This window comes from Benincasa hispida, chromosome 5 (assembly GCF_027475165.1).
Source record: "Benincasa hispida cultivar pf3 chromosome 5, pf3_genome.v1.1, whole genome shotgun sequence".
Taxonomy (NCBI): domain Eukaryota; kingdom Viridiplantae; phylum Streptophyta; class Magnoliopsida; order Cucurbitales; family Cucurbitaceae; genus Benincasa; species Benincasa hispida.
In genome coordinates, this window is record NC_143482.1 from 66244344 (window position 1) to 66265022 (window position 20679).

Here is a 20679-nt window from a genome sequence, read left to right on the forward strand (position 1 = left end):
CCTACCCAAACAAACTCTCTCCTCTCTCAACTGCTCGGCCGTTGCCTCCAGGTGGGGCTGTTGTCACTAGTGCTCTCTGCTTGTCTGCATTGGTTGTTTGGCTGGTTGCGTGGATTGGTTGTCCGGTTGGGTGTTCTCCGGCTGGTCGCGTGGGTTAGTTGTCCGGTTGGGTGTTCTCCAATGCGTGGGTTGGTTGAACGATTGGGTGTTCACTAGCTGCTCGACCATTGCCTTCAGGTGGGGTTGTCGTCACTAATGCTCTGAGCTTGGGTGGGGTTGCGTTGGTTGTCTAGCTTCGGGTGGGGTTGCGTTGGTTATTTGGTTTCAGGTGGGGTTGCGTTGGTTGTCCGGATGGTCGCGTGGGTTGGGTGTTCTCCAGCTGGTCACATGGGTTTTGGTTGTACAGTGGGGTGTTCTCTGGCGGGTTTCTTTCGGTGGGTGTTCTTCGGTGGGTTGGGTTTCTTTTGGTGGGTTGGGTGTCCGGTTTTTTCGGTGGGTTTTTCCGGTGGGTTTCTTTCGGTGGTTCCGGTCGTAGAGGTGGGTCATCGGTGTCGTGGTCAGCTTGCCGGTTGTCAGATCTACCGTCTCAACTCTGTTCGTAAAGGTCCGGTGCTTGCCGACATTCTGATCTTCGAGCTCCGGTTCGGATCTCTTCAAAGTTGTGGGTAGTTTAAGTTGTTTTGCTTGGAAATGTATAATTTTATTTTGATATGAATTTTCAATTTAGTAATTTAAAGTTATTTAATTCATTTTATTTTTATTTTAATGATTAAGCTTATTGAAATTTAGTGTTAAATGTTGGAAATTTTAGAGTATTACTCCCTTAGTTTTAGTTAGAATTCATTTGAGTTGTTATGGTGTGTTTCAGTGTTTTTATTTGTTAGGTGAAAGTTTTTGTTAAGAGAAATTTGATGTCTTGGGGATTTGACGGACATGGATTGTGAGTGGACGTGTTGTTAATGAGGTTGACAGTGGAAGAAAACATACCCAACATAAATAAATATAATAACAAAATTAATAACAAATACAAGGTAAATTAATTAATGTTTGTTCCAATGTTAAGTTTCTTTAAATTTGTTGATGTTGCATATTTTACAATCATAACTTTATGCTTTTAAATTTTTCCTTGTTATTTTTTTTTCTATTTTGTAGATTAAGTTGCATATTTTACAATCATGGCATAGATGAAAATGAATAGAATATCAGCTGAGTATGGTTTAGGGGTCAAGATGTTTATTAAAAATGGTCTACAACATTCAAATATACCGAATGTCATGAGTTGTCCATGTTTGAAGTGTGTGAATGCAAAGACTCTAAATGTGAACAAAATAACAGATCACTTATTTTTTAATTGTATAGATCAAAGTTATCAGATATGGATTTTTCATTGTGAATCATTACCAATTAAGAGAAACAATGAAAATATGTCTACTAGTGAAAGAGACGAAGTTGATAAGGATGATGTGCTGTTGATGACATAATTGGAATGTTTGAGGCTGCATACAATAACTATTTTAGTTAAAAATCCAATAATTTTGAAGAATTATTAGATGATGCGAAGAAACCATTGTACCCAAATTATAAAACTTTTTCCAAAATATCTACATTGATAAAGTAAAATAATTTGAAAGCTAAATTTGGATGGAGCGATAAGAGTTTCACTGAGTTGTTGGAATTAATTCATGACATATTACCTAGTCCTAATGAAATTCCAACTTCTACTTATGAAGCAAAAAAGATGTTGGGTACTCTTGGAATGAAGTACGAGAAGATTCATGCATGTAGAAATGATTGTTGCTTGTTTAGAAATGAACTCTCTAATGCAAATGTATGCCCCATTTGTGGTACGTCAAGATGGAAGCTTCAAAAAAATTTAAAGGAAAGGGCTAAGAATATCCCAGCAAAAGTCATGTGGTATTTCCCCCCAATTCCAAGATTTGAAAGAATGTTTCGAAGTAAAGAAACAACAAGTTTATTGACGTGGCATGCTAAAAAAAAAGAAACAGATGGTTTATTAAAACATCCCAAAGATGCCCTATCGTGGAAAAAAAATAGACAATTTGTGGCCAGAGTTTGGGTCAGAACCTAGAAATCTTCGTCTTGCTCTTTCGACAGATGGGGTAAATCCACATGAGATCTAGTAGTAGATATAGTTGTTGGCCAGTGATGTTAGTGACGTACAATCTACCTCCATGGTTGTGCATGAAGCGAAATTTTTTTTATGTTGACTGCACTAATATCTGGTTCTAAACAACCGAAAATGATATAGATGTTTATTTAGCTCCGTTAGTAGATGACTTGAAAAAACTTTGGAAAGATGGGGTAGAATGTTACGATGCATATGAAGAACAACATTTCATGCTTAAAGCTATTTTATTATGGACCATTAATGATTTTCTGCGTATGGTAACTTGTGTGGTTGTATGGTTAAAGGATATCATGCATGTCCAATTTGTGGAGAGAATACTTCATCCACTTATTTACCAAAAGGGAAGAAGATGGCATATCTCGGGCATCGCAAGTTTCTACCCCGCCATCATCCATATAGGAAACAAAAGAAAGCTTTTAATGGCGCACAAGAATTAGAATTTGCTCCAGAACCATTGAGTGGGGAAGAAATTCTTGCAGAAACAAGTAAGTATCAATATTCATTTGGTAAGAAAACTATCAAGAAAAAGAACAGTGGAGATAGCCCTTCAACTTATTGGAAGAAAAAATCTATTCTTTTTGAGTTAGAATACTGGAAGTATCTTGACGTGCGACATTGTTTAGACGTGATGCACATTGAAAAGAATGTATGTGCAAATCTTATTGGCACATTGCTTGATATTCCTGGTAAAACGAAGGATGGAATAAAAACTCGATTAGATTTGGTGGAACTGAACATTAGATCAGAGTTAGCCCCTCAAGTAGGAGAGAAAAAAGTCTTTTTACCTCCCGCATGTTATACATTAACATGAGCTGAGAAATTGAGCTTTTGTAAGGTACTATCAGAAATTAAAGTACCTGAAGGCTATTCATCGAACATTCAAAGTTTAGTGTCGCTCACAGATTTGAAACTTTACGGACTTAAGTCGCATGACCATCACGTTCTTATGCAACAATTATTACTGGTAGCCATTCGTGATATTTTACCCAAACATGTAAGACTTGCAATTACTCGCCTATGCTTCTTCTTTAATGCTATATGTTGCAAGGTGATCGATTCATCTCAGTTAAAGGGTATGCAAGAGGATATCGTTGTCACTCTATGCCTCTTAGAGAAGTATTTTCCACCATCATTCTTCACAATAATGGTACACCTTGTAGTGCATCTCGTAAGAGAAGTTGAGTTTTGTGGACCTGTTTATTTGAGGTGGATGTATCCTTTTGAACGATACATGAAAGTGTTGAAAACTTATGTACGAAATAGAAATCGACCAGAAGGATGTGTTGGAGAAAATTATATTGTCGAAGAGACTATAGAGTTTTGTTCTAAATTCGTATCTGGTGTTAATTCTATTGGGCTAAACTCATCAACAAAGAAAGCGAACTCAAACATTGATAGAGCATTGTCAGCTGCTTCTTTTATCAGATCGAGTAAGGATGAGTTGGATCAAGCTCATCTTTATGTCATTCAAAATGTAAATGATGTGCTTCCTTACGTCGAGTATGTAGATCTCCATCTTATTCTCGTTTTAGGTTACTTGATTATTCAATAATCTACTAACTTTGTCATTTATAATAGGCAACATATGGATATTTTGTCTAAGCTCAATTCTGGTAAAAATAAAAGTAGAAAGTGGCTTCAAGAAGAGCATAATCGTACATTCAGTCGGTGGTTGTCCACACGGGTAATCTCTAGAGACCTACTATTTGATGTATAATTAAATGTTAACTACTAAAATATTATGAAATATATCGTAGGTTGCACTAGCTCTCGAAGTTCCCAAAAATTCCATATCGCCTTTTTTGAGATGGATAGCTAATGGACCTTGTCCAACTGTGGCAAAATATTCTGGTTACGTGGTCAATGGTTACTACTATCACACAAAGAATCGCGATGATGTTAGGAGGGTTCAAAATAGTGGAGTTAGTATAACGGCTACCACAATGCAAGTCTCTAGTGCTAAGGACAAAAGGCCCGTCATGTCAGATATGACCTTTTATGGTGTAATACAAGAAATATGGGAGCGACTATCATGGATTATCATTTATTTTATTCAAATGTAATTGGGTTGAGAATAGAACTGGAGTCAAAACAGACAAGTTTGGGTTTACTATTGTGGACCTCAATCGTATTGGACATAAATCAGACCCATTTATTTTAGCCTCCCAAGCAAAACAAGTGTTCTATGTAAAAGACCCCAAAATTCGGGTTGGTCAATTGTTTTAACATCTCCACAACGAACAATTAGGATGATTTTTATGAAGATGAAATAGGAGATATGCTACAAGAGTGTGGTTATGGAGGTATGCAAAGAATGCCCAATGTTGATACATTTATTGAGATTGATGATACAACATCCACATACATTAGACATGATTGTGAGGGTCGATGGGTTGATAAATAATGTATTAAACATGGTATGTCATTTACTATGGTTATATGTATTTAAATATTAAGATTATATGTTTTTTGTGTGAGTAATTTTTTTTTTTTTTTTTTTTTTTTTTTTTTTTGCAGATTGACATGGAAACTTCAACAAGTAGCAGTGAGGATGATAGAAATATGATCCCACAAAAATATAGTAGAATAAGTATACCACGTGGCTCAACTACAATGTCTGAGTTGGCACAAATAAGGACATCTGGGCAACGGTTGACCATCGATTATAATGAATATGAACAACCGGTTGGATCTGGAGCAAAGAAGATGCAGAGTTATGTAGGAGTTTATGTTCGACAACAAATTCCTATAACGTATGATTCTTGGAAAAAAGTTCCAAATCATTTAAAAGACAAACTTTTTGATTGTGTAGCGGTATTTTTTCTAAACTTTTAATTCATGTGCATAGTAGTTTATTAGTTTATTATTTAACTACTTTTTCATTGTGCAGATGTCGTTCAATGTGGACTCTAAGTCCAAACATTGTATACTAATGTCTGCATGTAGGAAGTTTTGGACTTTTAAGACAATGTTGACTCAAAAGTTCATACTTCCATTTAGAATGAACCTTCGGTCTTGCAATTTCCACCGCAACAATATTCTCATATAGAGCAAGACCATTGGACATCGTTCGTCAACGAACGTTTGAGTGAAGAATGGGAGGTAAGTCATTCACAATGAATTACATGTCAACATTATCATTGTTTTGATAGGTAACTTCAACTAGATTTATTGTACAGAAAATCAGTCGTGTTCAAAAAGAAAGACGTGCGAAATGTGTATATAATCACCACATTTCTCGAAAGGGCTATGCGAATCTTGCCCAAGAATTAGTGAGTTATTCGACTTAAATTAAATATTTTATTCTAATATGTTTATGCTAATTAAATATGTATGTTCATGTAGAACCTATCAAATGACCCTTCTTATCGGGCGACTTTATGGAAAGAAGCAAGAAAAGGAAAGAATAATGAATACTTTGATGAAGTTACTCGAGAATGTGTCAATCGGATTGTAAGTATATATTATGCAAAATTTAAGATGACATATATATAAGTTTAAGATGATATAGATATTGTGTGAAAATTGTAATATGTTTTATAGGATAAATTGGCTGAAGTTCATGAAGGTGAAGATGTTCTCATTGAAGCATTGGGTACGGAAGAACATTGGGGACGTGTTAGAGGAATGGGTGATTTTGTTTCCCATTCTTAATATTTCAAATTAGTAAAACCAAAGTCCTCTATGAGCCAAGAAACTGAAGGAGGCTCTAGTCAAAAAATTGTTCGATATGGTAAAATGTCAAGAGAAAGAATTAACAACAAACAATCTCATCAGTCCAAATCATCCATTGGAAGTGTTACACTAAGTGCATCTAAAGAAGATGCTGAGAAGATGTCTAAAGAATATTTGGAGGTAATTTATTTATTGTGACTTTTAAAATTTAATCATATTATACATGCTTAACCATGCATGACATAAGTTCTTTTAAATTTGTTAAAGGGACACCATGCCACTTGGCTATAGGAACTATAGATAATATTGTTGCAGTAGCCACAGCATTTGATGATGATGTGTCATGCTTAACTGTTAAAGTTCTGATTGACATTGTCATTGGAGAAGATTTGCCTATACCAATTCCTATGAAGGGTAAAATAGAGTTCTTAAAGCAAGCAATGGGCAATTTCGTAAAATGGCCTCGTGAACTTATAGTTATGGGTGACAAGAAAAAAGTATGTTTCCTTTTCAGTTTATGAGTTTGGTTATTTATTATTTTTCCTACTTTAATTTTTTGTAACTTTGGTTATGGTAGGATCATTCACCAATTAAGAGCTTCAGCCAGTCCTCCAAATATGCTAACACTAATGATACTATCAAATTATTGAACGGACATGTCATGCATAACATGAACAATGTAGACATGATCCGTATCTCTTTAGACGAGCATATATTTGGAAGAGACAAATTTATTTATTTAGGTCGTGATGGTCTGCTACAATATTGTAATATGGTTGAAATAGACTACATGTGTATTTTGACATACATTGCGTAAATATTACTCATCTAAATTCACTCATGTATACTTTGTTTCATGTTGATAAATAATAACTTTTACTTTGTTTAGGTATCTTTGGGATGAATGTGGTCGTGATATTACGAAGAAGTTTTTTATAATTGATCAAGCAAGAATATCGCCACACGTGAAGTCTCAAGATATCCGATCCAGAAATTTAGCCAATCAACTAGAATTGGCTAATTTAGACCAAATAGTCCTCATTCCATAAAACACAGGGTAAGTAAATTGTGTTTATGTTGTGGCTAATTTACATTATACACGTACTAATATTTCAAAATTGTTGCTTATTATAGTTATCATTGGATATTGATTGTAATCAATCTACAAGAAAATTATATTTATGTTTTGGATTCTCTTCGAAGCGAGGTTCAAGAGGATTTTCATGGAGTTATAAATATGTAAGTGTAATTGAACTTTCTTAGCTCTTAATTGAAGTATTTATGTTTAACTAATGTTTTTAAACTATTTAGTGGATTGAAAACATGGCAAGTCAAGCACGATCTCCAACACTATCGGTCTTCTCCAAAATGGAAACCTGTAAAGGTAAATTTGTATTCATTTTTTAATAATTTATGTTCGTTCGACTTCTTTATAACAATTTAACAATTGTTTTCAACTTTATATGCAGTGCCCTCGTCAATTAGATTATGTAGGATGCGAGTACTATGTGCAAAAGTATATACACGAAATAGTGCATAATCCTACTACTCCCATTACTAGCCTCATACGTAAATTATTTATTTTTTATGTAGTGCTAGCTTTAATTTAACAAATGGACGTAAACTTATGTTGAGTTTATTTTTTTTTTTTTTTCCTTTTTGTAGTTCAATACAAAAGATGCATATATGCAAGGAGAGATTGACGTAATTCGAACCCAATGGACAAGTTTTGTTGGCTGATTTGTGTAAGGATGTAATTCTTGTTTTTTTGTCTCAATAGAATGTAAATGGTAGCTTAGATGAATTTGTGGATAAATTCATAGGTGGAAGACATGATCTGTTTATTATTGGAAGTTATATTCTGGTATTGTGATTCTTGTTTATTCATGGAATTAGTACTACTTGATATTTGTGAATGAGAGAAATGATGACTTTGGTGTAAGTATTCTATGAATGTAACACCTGTTTATGACTCATGGGTACTATTTATTTGTAGTTTAGATTTGATTCAAGGTGCTCGAGTTTGTAGGTCGCACTATGGTAGTTTGTGGGTTATTCATACACTATGGTAGTCTTTGTGACAACTTTTGAGGTTTGAAGTATATTGTGAGCTAAATTTGCTTATTGATGTATGTGTTCTTGAATATTCATTTTTTGGGAATTCTGATAGTTCTGTTGAGAATAAGTGGTTGTGAAATGTTTTTGGGAGTGTGTTTCTTTGAACAGGTTCAAGGGAAATTTTTGGTTTTGTTGTGGTAGCATCATTATGCTGCCAAAAATTTTCCAAAGTCTGGTTCTGCTATTGTGATTCTTGTTATAAACAGGTGTTATATTCGCAAAGTCTGGTTCTAGTATTGTGATTCTTGTTTGTGGATAAATTCATGGGTGAAAGACATGATCTGTTTATCATTGAAAGTTGTACTTATGGTATTGTGATTCTGGTTTATTCATGGAACTAGTACTAGATATTTGTGAATGAGAGAAAAGATGGCTTTGGTGTAAGTATTCTATAGAAGTCTGGTTTTGGTATTGTGATTCTTGTTTGTGGTTAAATTCATAGGTGGAAGATAAATATTGATGAGTATATGTAATGGATTGGAAATATTGATTCTTGTTTGTGGATAAATTCATATGTGGAAGACAAATATTGATGGGCTCATCATGCAATTTTTTTTATACTATTTAATATAAAACAATGACGGACATTTCCTGACCCAACACGAGACATATAATGTCATTTTTAACTTATTTGACCAAAAAAATTGATTCGGCAACGGAATTTAAAAAAACTGATAGATTCAGGCTTCAATATCGGTTAAGAATTAAAAAAATAGGCTTTAATGTCGGTTGCAAAACTTTCAATATTGAGACTTTCAAACCGACATTGAAGGCTGCAATATTGATGTTACTGAAGGCCTTTAATGTCGGTTTTAAACCGACATTAAAGGCCTTTAATAACACTGCCTTTAATGTCGGTTGCAAACCAACATTAAAGGCCGAATTTCTTCTAGTATATAATATAAAATATACTACACTATCTATTAAATTACATCCTTAGTTTAAAAAAATAAGGAAAAAAGGAAAAAAAATAATACCTAATCTGTCTCATGTAAATCCCTTTTTTAAGTATAATAATTGTAGAAATGGGAGATCGAGCCTCCTATTTTAAGATGAAAAATTATGTCAACTATTGTTAAGCCAAACTCACTTGAGTGACTTGTAAATCCATCAGTATTTGTGTATGTATATCTTACACCATCATGGGAGAAAAGACTATTTACTAAGAATTTTTTTTCAATTAGCTTAGTATCTTACACCATCATGGGAGAAAAGACCATTTACTAAGTATTTTTTTCAATTAGCTTAGTTCCTTGTTTAAATTTGGAACAAAAAAAGAAAAAAAAAAACTCTTCATCTCTAGGTTATGGGTCTAGTTTCTATTTGATCTATAAGTTTCAAAATGTTATACTTTTAGTTTTAAAATTTTCAACTTGGTTTCGATTTAATCCTAAGGTTCAAAATGTTACAATTTAACCCCTTGAAATTCTAGTTTGTTTCAATTTAATCCCTATATTTCAAGATTTACACTTTTAACCTCAAGTTTTCACTAAATACTCATTTTCTATCTTTAATGTAATGTCCATGAATTAATTTTAAAAGAACTAAAAGAACTATAAAAAACTAAGTTTCACTATTTTCATCCTTCTTCAAAATAAATTTAAAATTTCACTTTATAATTATTTTAAAGTAATTAATATACATTAACGATCAAAGACCAAAAGTAAATATTTGGGAAAATTGAAATTTTAAATGGTATATTTTGATACCTAAGAATTAAACTAAAACAAATTTCAAATGTCAAGCGTAAAATTAGAAATTTTTGAAACTTAGAAACTAAATTGAAATCAAATTCAAAACTTCAATATTAGAAATATAACATTTTAAAATTTAAGAACCAAATGGAAACCAAACCCAAAACTTAGGAACCAAAAAATGTACTAATTTTCCCTTTAAATGTCTATATACTCACTAAGTATAATCTTTTATTAAAAAAAAAAATGAGCTAAGCTTATTATTAGTCAATTTTAACCGAAATAGTATATATATAGCATGCAGAGGAAGGGATGGTTTGGAGCACCAACTAGAAGTTGGTGGAGTGGGTTATTATAGCTCATTGGCCCTAGAGATGTGTGGGGCATCAACTATAATAACGGTGTGGACAAGTATTTATAACCTAGAATTAAATATAGTAAATGCTATTTCAAGACCCTATTTGCTACATATTTACTATTTTTTTGCTCATCCTCTCTTTTCTTATTTGTTATAGCCTAAAGTGTTTATTATTTTTTACCTAGACAAAAATAGTTTACAATCCAAAGCACAAACTATTATAATCAAGACTAAAATAATTTGTACCTCAAACACTAATGGGCTATTTGGGTGCCCAACATGAGATGGTATATCCTCATATCCTATATCATCTAGACTCATTATCCTATCTCACCGATTTAATTGTTTGTGGACCCATTTTCGAAACGTGTTTCGTATCTCACCGTCATTTTTCTTTCGTGTATCGTATATCATCTCAATGTTTGAACATACTCGATCATACTCGATCGTTCATACTCGATCAGAACTCCTCATACATCAGAACTCACCAGACATCAAAACTCCCCACATCCTATATCATCTCAACGCCCCAAACAGCCTCTAGCTATCATGATTCATTGACTTTTATAACTCACGGACTATAATAATCAATTCACCACTCCAAACACCATCAAAGAGTTAAATTGAAACTTTAAAATTATAAAGACCAAAGTGAGGATTGAAACGAGGGGCGAGCCACATAAGGGTCGGGGGGCACATGCTCCCCCTCTAATTATCGATTTTTGTATTTTTAATATAAATTTTTAAGTAATAGTTAACAATATTATTAATATATGTGCTTTTATTATCAAAATCCCTTTGTGGTTTAGCGATTAAGGGGTTGTTGATGCTGCACAAGACTTGGGTTTGATTCCCACTTGATTCTCGCTTGGATATTACAAACTTGGCAAGTAAGTTTTAAAATTTTCTTAGATAAGTTTTTAAGCTTTTAAATCTATATAATAGAATGTGGTATTCTTATTATTAATACTTTTTTAGAGTTAATTCAAAATTAATATAGAGAGATAATATAAAAGAAAAACAACAATACAGACAATAGAGACATCATCTTCAAAAAAGAAAAATGTTTTGGGTTCTGATCGATCTCATACAAAATTCAATCTAGAAGAACTACCTACAGATCTTGGTTTAAGAACCAAAATTTATGATTATAATTATAATATTCAAGATCAAGTTCGTAGATCATATTTGCTAAAAGGTCCTTGTCAACTTCGAAACTATACTTTTCCACTTATGAAGTTATGAGTACTATTTTACATTCATTTATAGATATTCTTTTGCATATAGTGTCCCCTATATAAAACTTCTGGCTCCGGCACTGGATTGAAACATATATTAAAAACAAAATTCTAAAAATATAATAATAATGAAAACATGGTATAGAAAAACAATGGTAGACATGAGTAATAATCTAGTGAAGTCGGTGAGTGACAACCAACACCAGCAATTTTTAATGAACAGAAGATCAAAACGACATCGTTTATGAGACACCTTAACATTGAATCATATATTTTCTTTCTTTCTTTCATTAGAGGACAAAGCAGTACCATTCCAATTTGTCTAAACATTTAGCAGTGGCAGATGGGGCATAGCATACTCAGTCCTTTCAATTTTACCTGTCAAATCAACACAAAGCAAAGGCACAAACAAGGCCCATGGCTTAGCCCATTAGGGGCCCATAATCTTGATTCCATTTCTCCCATGTCCCACATACATCATATAACATAGACAAACAATTCAACCAAATACAAACACACAACAAATGGATCATGGTGGAATCCTAAACTTTCTAACCCATGACTCAACATCCAACTCAATTGTTTAGATTGATCAAATTATTTATTTAAATTATTTTCGAAAAAGAAATGAAACGTTAATAAGTAAAAAAATCATAATGATTTTCATATGTTGAGTAAATTATTTAATGATTTTAAAAAAAAATGTTTGTAGAAGTTTGTTGGAGAATAAATTAACTAAAAAAATCATGAAATTAAAATGAATGTATAATTGTATCGCAAGTAAACAAAACATACATTTTAAAATTAATAATAAAATCGATTTAATTCATAGTGGTTTTGGTTATTTTTTGTAAACACATGAACCAACCCAACCGATAAAATTTTCATTTATTTGAAGTTTTGAATCCAACCTAATCCAAACCACATATATGATGAATTGGGTTAATCGAGTTCTTCGAATCGTTGTGTTTTTTTAAACCCCTACAACTGGTTAATCATACTATATTTCACAAAAGAGAACAAAAATCCCTTAAAGAGAAAAGTGGTGCATGTGGTGAAAAATGTGAAAAAAAAAAGAAAAAGAAAAAAAAAAGTGAGTCATTGGTCAACAAGTACACAATAGTACCATAACAATACGAGCATGGTTGTACATAGAGAGATTTCAGTGGACAGAGGACAGGTTGGTTAACCAAGAAGATGAAAAGAAAGTGTAGCTCTCTGTTGTGTCGGTTCTGATCTGATCTATACCACAAACATGAGTTTAGTTTGAAGGTTAAAAAAGAAATGAAATGAACAGTGGCAATCCAAAGCTGCTGCAGCAGTTCTCAGGGCAGGCAAAAAAGTTTTGGCTTTTCTTGGCATTTTCCTTCCTTTCAAAAGTTTGGATGTAGTTTTGGTAAGCATTTCAGAAGTTTAGACTCTGGTTGTAATGGTTAGTCTGGTCCTTAAAGTTTGAATACAGCATCTATTTCATCTCGAAACTTTAAAAAGTTACGGTCCTCATCGTTAACATCGTTCAACAAAACAGGCGTATTAGTCTAACCAACTACTTACCACATTATATCATCAATCAAGCTAAAATTAATCAACATGCGGTTGGGTTACAGGATTTTTTCTAGGACTTTGGTATATCTAAAAAGCATAACATTGTTTGTTTTACATGGAAAAGAATGGAAACAGACAAGGAAAAGCGATCAAAATGAAAGGGCAGTGTCAGCATTTTGGGCAATTGGTTGAAAATATATGGTACACAACAGACTTCAAACTTAGCCAATATTTCATGCCAAACATGCCAAACTGTTAACTATTGAGCCAGTCACACCAAAAAAAACAAGGGTAAAAGAATCATGTCCATGATTTACCAGGGAGACAAAATAATTACATTTGTACAGACGACTCATTTGGACAAAATTTTTTAATTTAGACTGACAAATGAGACCATGAAAAAGGAAAAAGAAAGGGCATATAGGCCAAAAATAAATGGGATTCAAATAAAGGAAGAATATGCTTGAATATTACAAATGGAAGAAATAAATTTCCGCAAATGTGAAGTAAGAAACTTTTAGTCTCCGAGGGTTCCTCTGCCTAGAATTCTAGGAAACAATTATGTAGTTGATTATGTTACAGGTAAAATTACTAGCTTCTTTTGTATGATAAAGAGTTACCATTCAAATGTTGTAGAGGTTTGAACCATGAGATAATGCTGGGAGTGTTTGTTGAAGAATACAACTTCTCACTGAGTCCTCCAAAAAATGGTGGCTAGGACGGATCATTTCAATCAACTTCTCTCCATTCTTGTAAATCTTGAATGCTGGAACGGTTTTTATGCCTTCAGCCTTCGCTAAGGCCACACTCTCCTCCACATCCACCTTCCATAAAAACATCAGATTTCAATCAGCAGAGATTCTAAATTGTACAACGTAATCGTATGTGCAAGGCAACACATTATTACAATAATGAGGTATGTCATTGTAATGCAGATGATCACATGAACAGATACCTTTATAAACTTAACAGAAGGGTAGCGTATGCATAGCATATTCACAAATGCAGATGTTTCGTCACATATGTTGTTTGAAACTTTGAAATGAACCACTGAAACACCTGAAAATTTGAAGTTTTCCTTCAGACAGGACGGATGTAATTGTAGAGACATAACTTGCATCATTCAAAGGCATGTTTAAAGATATATATATATATATATAAGATTATCCAACAGTAATTTCCAAATGAACTAACCGGTTGATGAAATCGCAGCCTTCAGTTTATCGAGAGTAGAAACTTCCTCTACCTCACCACTTACTGTTCTATGATCAACTACCTCTCCACGAGATCTCTTCAATGCAACCTGTGCTTGATGTAGAGATTGAGCAACCTCATTGTCTCCAGGAAGTTCTCTCCTCAAAAACTCTAGATCTTTCACAGCATCTTCCCATCTTTCAAGCTAAAATGTTGCACATGAGAACACGAAATCATACGAAAACACATGTCAAAACATATAAAACAACCTTCCATAATAAAGAAGAAAGAATAGACACCTAGCATCCTTTGCACCTTTGCATTTGAAGTGGCTCTGCGAAGAAGGGCCTTCGTGTAGTTCGGTTGGATTTTGAGGGCTTGATTGCAGTCCTCAACAGATTGTTCCCACAGTCCAATCTTCGCCCAACATACCGCTCGATTACAATAAAGAACGTGATTTGAACTATCATACTTGAGGCCCTCTCCATAAGCTGTACAGGCTTCTGTATATCTTCCAGAGCTAAAAAGATCAAAACCTCGAGAACGTGCTCTTGCCACCATTTTCACGGTGCTTAACAAGTTTGCAACTTCAAGATTATTGAAGTCAATCTTGCCAGCTCTCTCAGCCGCCAGAACTGCATTATCAAACCTGCAAGAAGATCAATGAGCTCTTATTCACCCCTAAAATGTAAACGTTAAACATTAAACTATAAACTAAACTTATTTCTTCAATAATACATTACCTTCCCAATGCCATCTCAACCATGGCACGAACATAGAACACGTAAGCTTCGGCAAGCATACCCAAGAACTTGGTTTGTGAGCATGAAGCCAGAGTTTCCAACTTAGGAATATTTGATAGGCAGGAGTCAGCATCTTCAAGCTGATGGAGCTTCAAAAGGGCTTCGGCTTTACATGCAACAAGCTTTACATTGCATTCAAACAAGTTTCAGTAGGTCTGGATGCACAAATAAACATAAACCAACATATCTATAAATTCTACCTGCGGAGAGAAATCTGCTCCAGCTGCTATTGCTGCTTCAGATTCCTTTAAAGCACTCTTCCAGTCACCGGCTTTTCGAGCTTCTGCACACTGATTCAATATCTTCTCGAGCAACTTCAACTTCTGCAACTCAGACTGATCTGGCTGCCCGGAGAAAAGAAGATGACTCCGGGCTTTCTCTACCTGTCCAAAGCTGCGAAAAAAATTGTCGCCAAATGAAACCAGAAACTGCATTTAGCTTAAAAAAACTCATGGCAACTAAGGAGAGAGAATTCAAGCATGGAAACATCCCAATATTAAAACATTACTACAGCTTATGAAACCAAAAACACTGAGGAACTATCACAAAATTGAGGAACACCATTAAAGATAGCTGCCTCAACAATCAACATATCTAGAACAAGAATTCAAATGGTGTTCACTTATCTAAGGAAACATGTTATCAAAACAAGTGTCAAAGCAATGAAGTAAAAAGTAGTACAAATTAACTATGAATCTACTCATGTTCCTAAAAATTGAAGCAATCAGCACTGATACCAATAACAGAAACCATGCGGATCTCAACTACATAGACAAATCATCAAATCTTCGAAGAAAAGAGAAAAGAATGGCATGGAGAAACTATTTAAAAAAACTCATCTCCTTAGAATTCGTAATATCCAAGCATCGTAAACAGCTCCAGTTTGAACAAAAATTCCAAACACCTACCGAAGATAAAGAGCAGCAAGCCGCTGGTGCGCCCTCCCATAACCGAGATCGAGCCTCACAGCCTCCTCACACTCTCTCACCGCCTCCCCCAGCCGACCAAGTGCAGTCAACGCCGCCGCCCGGTTGCTCCGATAAGCAGCATTTTCCGGGAACAACGAAATTGCACGATCATACAACGACAAAGCTTCTACAAAATTCCCTCTTCTATACAATTCATTCGCAGCCCTTTTAACCTCCTCTGGATCGGAGCTCGCCATCGCCCTTTTAACCATCAAAGTTTCACTACCAAATTGCAAATTCCCAGACCCAAAATTCCCTTCAGCATGATTTCCTGGACTACCCAATTTGGCTCCTCCGCTGCCACCACCGCCACGAATAATGCTGCCGTGGCCATAATTCCCTGTGCCGGAGCCCAACGTATCAGTTCGATTAGGGGTTCTATGCGCAATGTTGGCCTTCAAAACCTTGCCGGAAGGGCAAATGTTGCCGCTCGGAAACACGTTGCTGTTAGGGTTCGAAGAGACGGAGTTGATTCCATTCCCATTCACTCCATTGCTCGTACTTGTAAGAGTTTTACCTGAGTAGATTAGTGGCGATCCGGTCGAAAACGACCGTCGGTGACCTGGTCTCGAATTCCGCAATGCGGCGGCGGATCGGTGGCCATCGGAGCCACTAGGACTCGTCTCCGACGACACTGAAAGCTCCCCTGAATGATTGTTCGATTTACCCTCAAATCTTTTACCCATTTGGGTATTATTAGTTTTTCCCGTAACAGAACCAGATGAGCTTGAACTGCTACTAGAAGTGTTAGGCCCACCAATCCCATAGCCATTGTCACCAGTAACCGAGCTCCGAGTCATCATTAATGGCGAAACCGGTGAACTCAGATCGTGATCTTTCACATCAGGCTTATTATCCCCCAAACTAAACCCATCACGAAACCGCCCAGTTAAAGAATCAGAACCCATTTCTTGAATCGATTTCACAGTGTGAGACATTGCTTCGCAAATTACAACCAAAAAACAAAACCCAATTACCATAAAAAGAAACAGAAACTCCTTTCTGGGTTATATCGCTGTTGTTATTGGATGAACAATATAGAGAAAGGGGGACAAAGAGAGAACGAAAACAGAGAAATAGAAAAACAGAAGGGGTCTGAGAAAGACATGGAAGAAGAAGAAGAAGAAAATGGGGATCCCGTGAAATTAAAGAAGGAAGCAAGGAATGAATCTACAAAGAGAAACAAATTCGACTAATTTTGTTAAAATTTCTTTACAATTTCTTTTTCAGATTTCCATACTTTTTCTTCTTCGAATTTTCTTTCCTTCTTCAAGAGCACCGCTTTCTTATCTTTCTCTCCTCGTCTCTACGGCTACCCGTTTACTTAACAATCACCATTTTCAACTATTTTCAACCATTATATATCATACATTATATATATTTATGCGCCTACATTCTCTTAATTTATCATTTTTCTCTATCCTCCAGAGGATTGCATTCTGTTTTTTTTTTTTTCTCTAGACTGTTATTCGAGAATAATCTTGAATTATTGTTCTTTCTTCACCTATTTTCGATTCTTGGTTTAATGGGTTCCATCAATTTCCAATAATTTAGTGGGAAAAATGAATCTTTTTCAAGAAAAAGATTGACGACATTGAGCCCATAAAGGAAGGGAAGGGAAGGAAAGGGAAGACAACAAAAATGAGTGTTTATGGTTTCGTTTTCGATCTTATCCAAAAAAGAAATCGTTAATATTTCGTTATGTTACAGCCAAAAACTCATAAATGTTACCGTATTTATTCATTTTTTGGATTCTTGATGCTTGAATTTAACTTGTGAATTTGATGGGATTATTGAATTTTATGATGTTTTCTTTTAAGGATCTTATTTGAAATTAAAATTTTTGGAATTGTTCTTTAGATATTATGACGTTTGGGCTTTAAAAAAAATTAACAAAGCAAGTTTATGGTTTTTTGAAATTAAAATTTTTGGAATTGTTCTTTAGATATTATGACGTTTGGGCTTTAAAAAAAATTAACAAAGCAAGTTTATGGTTTTTTATATATATAGGCTTAATATTTTAGTGAGTTTAATTTAATAATATTGACATGGCTCAAATTCAAAAGATCGGAGGTTCAAAATCAAATGCTCACCCTACAGTTATACTCAAAAACTAAAATTAATAATAATAATATAAAAAGGGTTTGACAGTATCTAACTTTCAATTTTATGTTATAAATTCATCCATTTTTTGTTTTGTATTTAATACATTTTTGACATATTTAATATTTTTTTAAATTAATGAATTTATTACATAAGACATTAAAGTTTTTGTTTAATCGATTATTACGGTTTATTTGGTAATTATTTGATTTTTTTTAAATTTAAATCGGCTAACACTATTCCACTGATCACCTTCCATTAGTATTTTTTAAAATAAAGTCAAATTTTAGAAATTAAAAAAAAAATCCCTAAAAAATTTGGATTTGTTTCTAGAATTTGACAAAAAAAATCAAACTTTCTTAAAAAAGAAAAAAAAAGGGTAAAAACCAAATATCAAATTTAGATAAAACAAGCATAAATTTTATAAACAGAAAACTAAAATCAAAAGCGTTACCATACAGAATTTAAAACTTCCAATTTTGTATCTTATAAACTTTTAAATTTTAAAAATGTCTATTGGACACAAAATCTGAAAATTCAACAATTTATTAGATATAAAATTAGAAAACTATGGGTTTATTAAATGCTTTTTGTAAGTTCTTATTGGATAAAAAACAAAAATTAGATTTTTGAATTTTAACCTATTTCACACAAGCCTAAAATATTGGACTAAATTTGCAATTGAATTTTATTTTTTTATTTTGTCTTGAATAAAATAGCTTATTACTATTGGTGGAATTCGTAATAAGTTGTTAGAATATGTAATAAATATGTAGATTTTTGGTCAAGTTTTATTTTGTAGTTTTCGAAAAATTAATTTAAAAAAAAAAAAGAAAAGAAAAGAAAAAAGTGGGAAGGTATAGGATTGATGGAATTGAGCTGGCATGGTCCTAGATGCTGACGTCAGAACCTGTCCTTTTCAATTAGGGTGTAAATTATGCTTACGTGTATTTACCCAAATCAAACTCAATTTAACTTTATACTGATTAATTTCACCCTTCACCCAACATTCTTTTCCCTCTTTATGACTAAAATAACCCTTTCTCAATTACCAAAATACCCTTCCATCTAACAGATTAGGGTTTAAAATTTAAAAACATGGTTCAAAATTGGACCAATATAACTTAAATTATTAGATATTGCTTCATAAATTGTATCTCATTTTCAGAAAATAAATTAAATAGTTTTTAAAATTTTGTCTATAATTTATAGAGTAAAATATTGGATAAAAAAAGTTGGAAGAGGACAAGCTTTAAGACAATAGCATTCTCTTGTATTCTAAATTTACTGTCAGAGAAAGTACTTTTGGTTGCTATTTGGGTTTAATTAGGTCAAAGAGTGGTTTCATTCTTTAGAGAAACAAAAAAATGAAATGCATAGATGTTGTATTCGTAATACGATTCTATCTTAATTTCAACTTTATAAATGTTTACTTAAGCCACGTTTATCAAATCGTAATGAAAATGATATAATCGAAATGAGATTGCTTTGATGGATGAATCGTAATAAGCGTAAACAACATTGGATTGTTTATTATCACGTTTATCTATAATTGTGAATTTGTCACATTTTATTGTTACCGTAATCGTTACCATTATTATTTGACCCTAACGGTTAAGATTTCGATAAAGTTAACAATAAATATGACACATTCGTAATTTTCATATTGTTACAGTAAAAATATATTAAAGGTAATAATAACTGTAACACTAAAGATAATGGATCCCACAACTCAGTACGATCATCAAAAGCAAGTAGACACACAATAAAAGTAATCAATTGGGGTCCACTACCTTTCAACTGATGTAAACGTGGTCTAATTAGTTCAACGATTAATGCATCTCTACTTCATTTAAGAAGTTGTGTATATATGTGTGTATGTGTTTGCTATATTAAATTGTGTTTTTGAAATTTTAGATTTGAATATAATATGGTCTAATGTTTAAAAAATATTTAGTTAATTCTAAACTTCTTTAAGAGCGTTTAATAGAATTAGACATATTTGAAACTAAACCATTGATTTATTTGAGAAAAAATTATTTTTCTAATAAAGCATCTTTAAATGTTTGGACAAATATCAATTTACCCTAAATTAATAGTTATATTAATTTAAATCATGAACTTTTGAGATAGTATCATTTTAAATCTCAAACTAATAATTATATCAATTTAAACCTTCAACTTTCATAAGTATATTAATTTAAACTCTAAACGTTCATAAGTGTATCTAAATAAAACATAGGGGAGTTTAAATTGATACACTTGTAAAACTTCAAGGTTTGAAATGATACAGTTATGAAAGTTCAAGGTTTAAATGATACAATTATTAGTTTGAGATTTGAATTGATATCTTTATGAAAATTCAAGGTTTTATTAATACAATTATTAGTTTATGGTTTAAATTGATACAACCCCTAATGTTTAGGGGTGTAAATTGATATCTACATTAAATTTTGTGTCTAATAAATACATAAATCTTTTAATAAATTGTCAAATAGATTGATAACCTGTCGATATGAATTTTAAAAGTTTATAAATCTATTAAACATTATAATATGTTAAAAATAAATTTTCATAAATTTTGTATTTTTAAAATAGCATAACTTCTACTAGATATCATGTGTAGAGATTTTTACTCTTAAATTTAAAGGATGGGACCTAATTTAATGATTCATCATTTTTTTCATTTAAAAATTTTAATAAATTAATCATAGAATAACTTAATTAAGAATGATATAAATTTAGTGATAAAAATGATAATTATTAAAGATTAACTAAAAAACAAAGGAGGAAAAAAAGGAGAAGGGTAGAGATGAGATTTGGAATAGGGAAGG

The 20679-nt window shown here is 33.0% G+C and overlaps 1 protein-coding gene and 2 pseudogenes across 1 annotated transcript; 2 read left to right on the plus strand and 1 right to left on the minus strand.

Moving 5' to 3' along the window:
- Nucleotides 1–2498: 2498 nt before the first annotated feature.
- Nucleotides 2499–4422, plus strand: LOC150036353 (uncharacterized; annotated as a pseudogene).
- A 99-nt stretch (nt 4423–4521) lies between these two features.
- LOC150036354 (uncharacterized) lies at nt 4522–5803 on the plus strand (annotated as a pseudogene).
- Nucleotides 5804–13198: 7395 nt separating this feature from the next.
- LOC120078355 (inactive TPR repeat-containing thioredoxin TTL3-like) lies at nt 13199–17310 on the minus strand. Its single transcript, XM_039032610.2, has 7 exons — nt 15683–17310; nt 14975–15167; nt 14715–14896; nt 14287–14620; nt 13972–14176; nt 13733–13836; nt 13199–13601 (listed from the first exon to the last, which is right to left on the minus strand). Exons 1-7 carry the CDS (start codon nt 16720–16722, stop codon nt 13401–13403), a joined length of 2259 nt encoding a protein of 752 aa, XP_038888538.2. The 5' UTR covers nt 16723–17310; the 3' UTR covers nt 13199–13400.
- Between the last annotated feature and the right edge of the window lie 3369 nt (nt 17311–20679).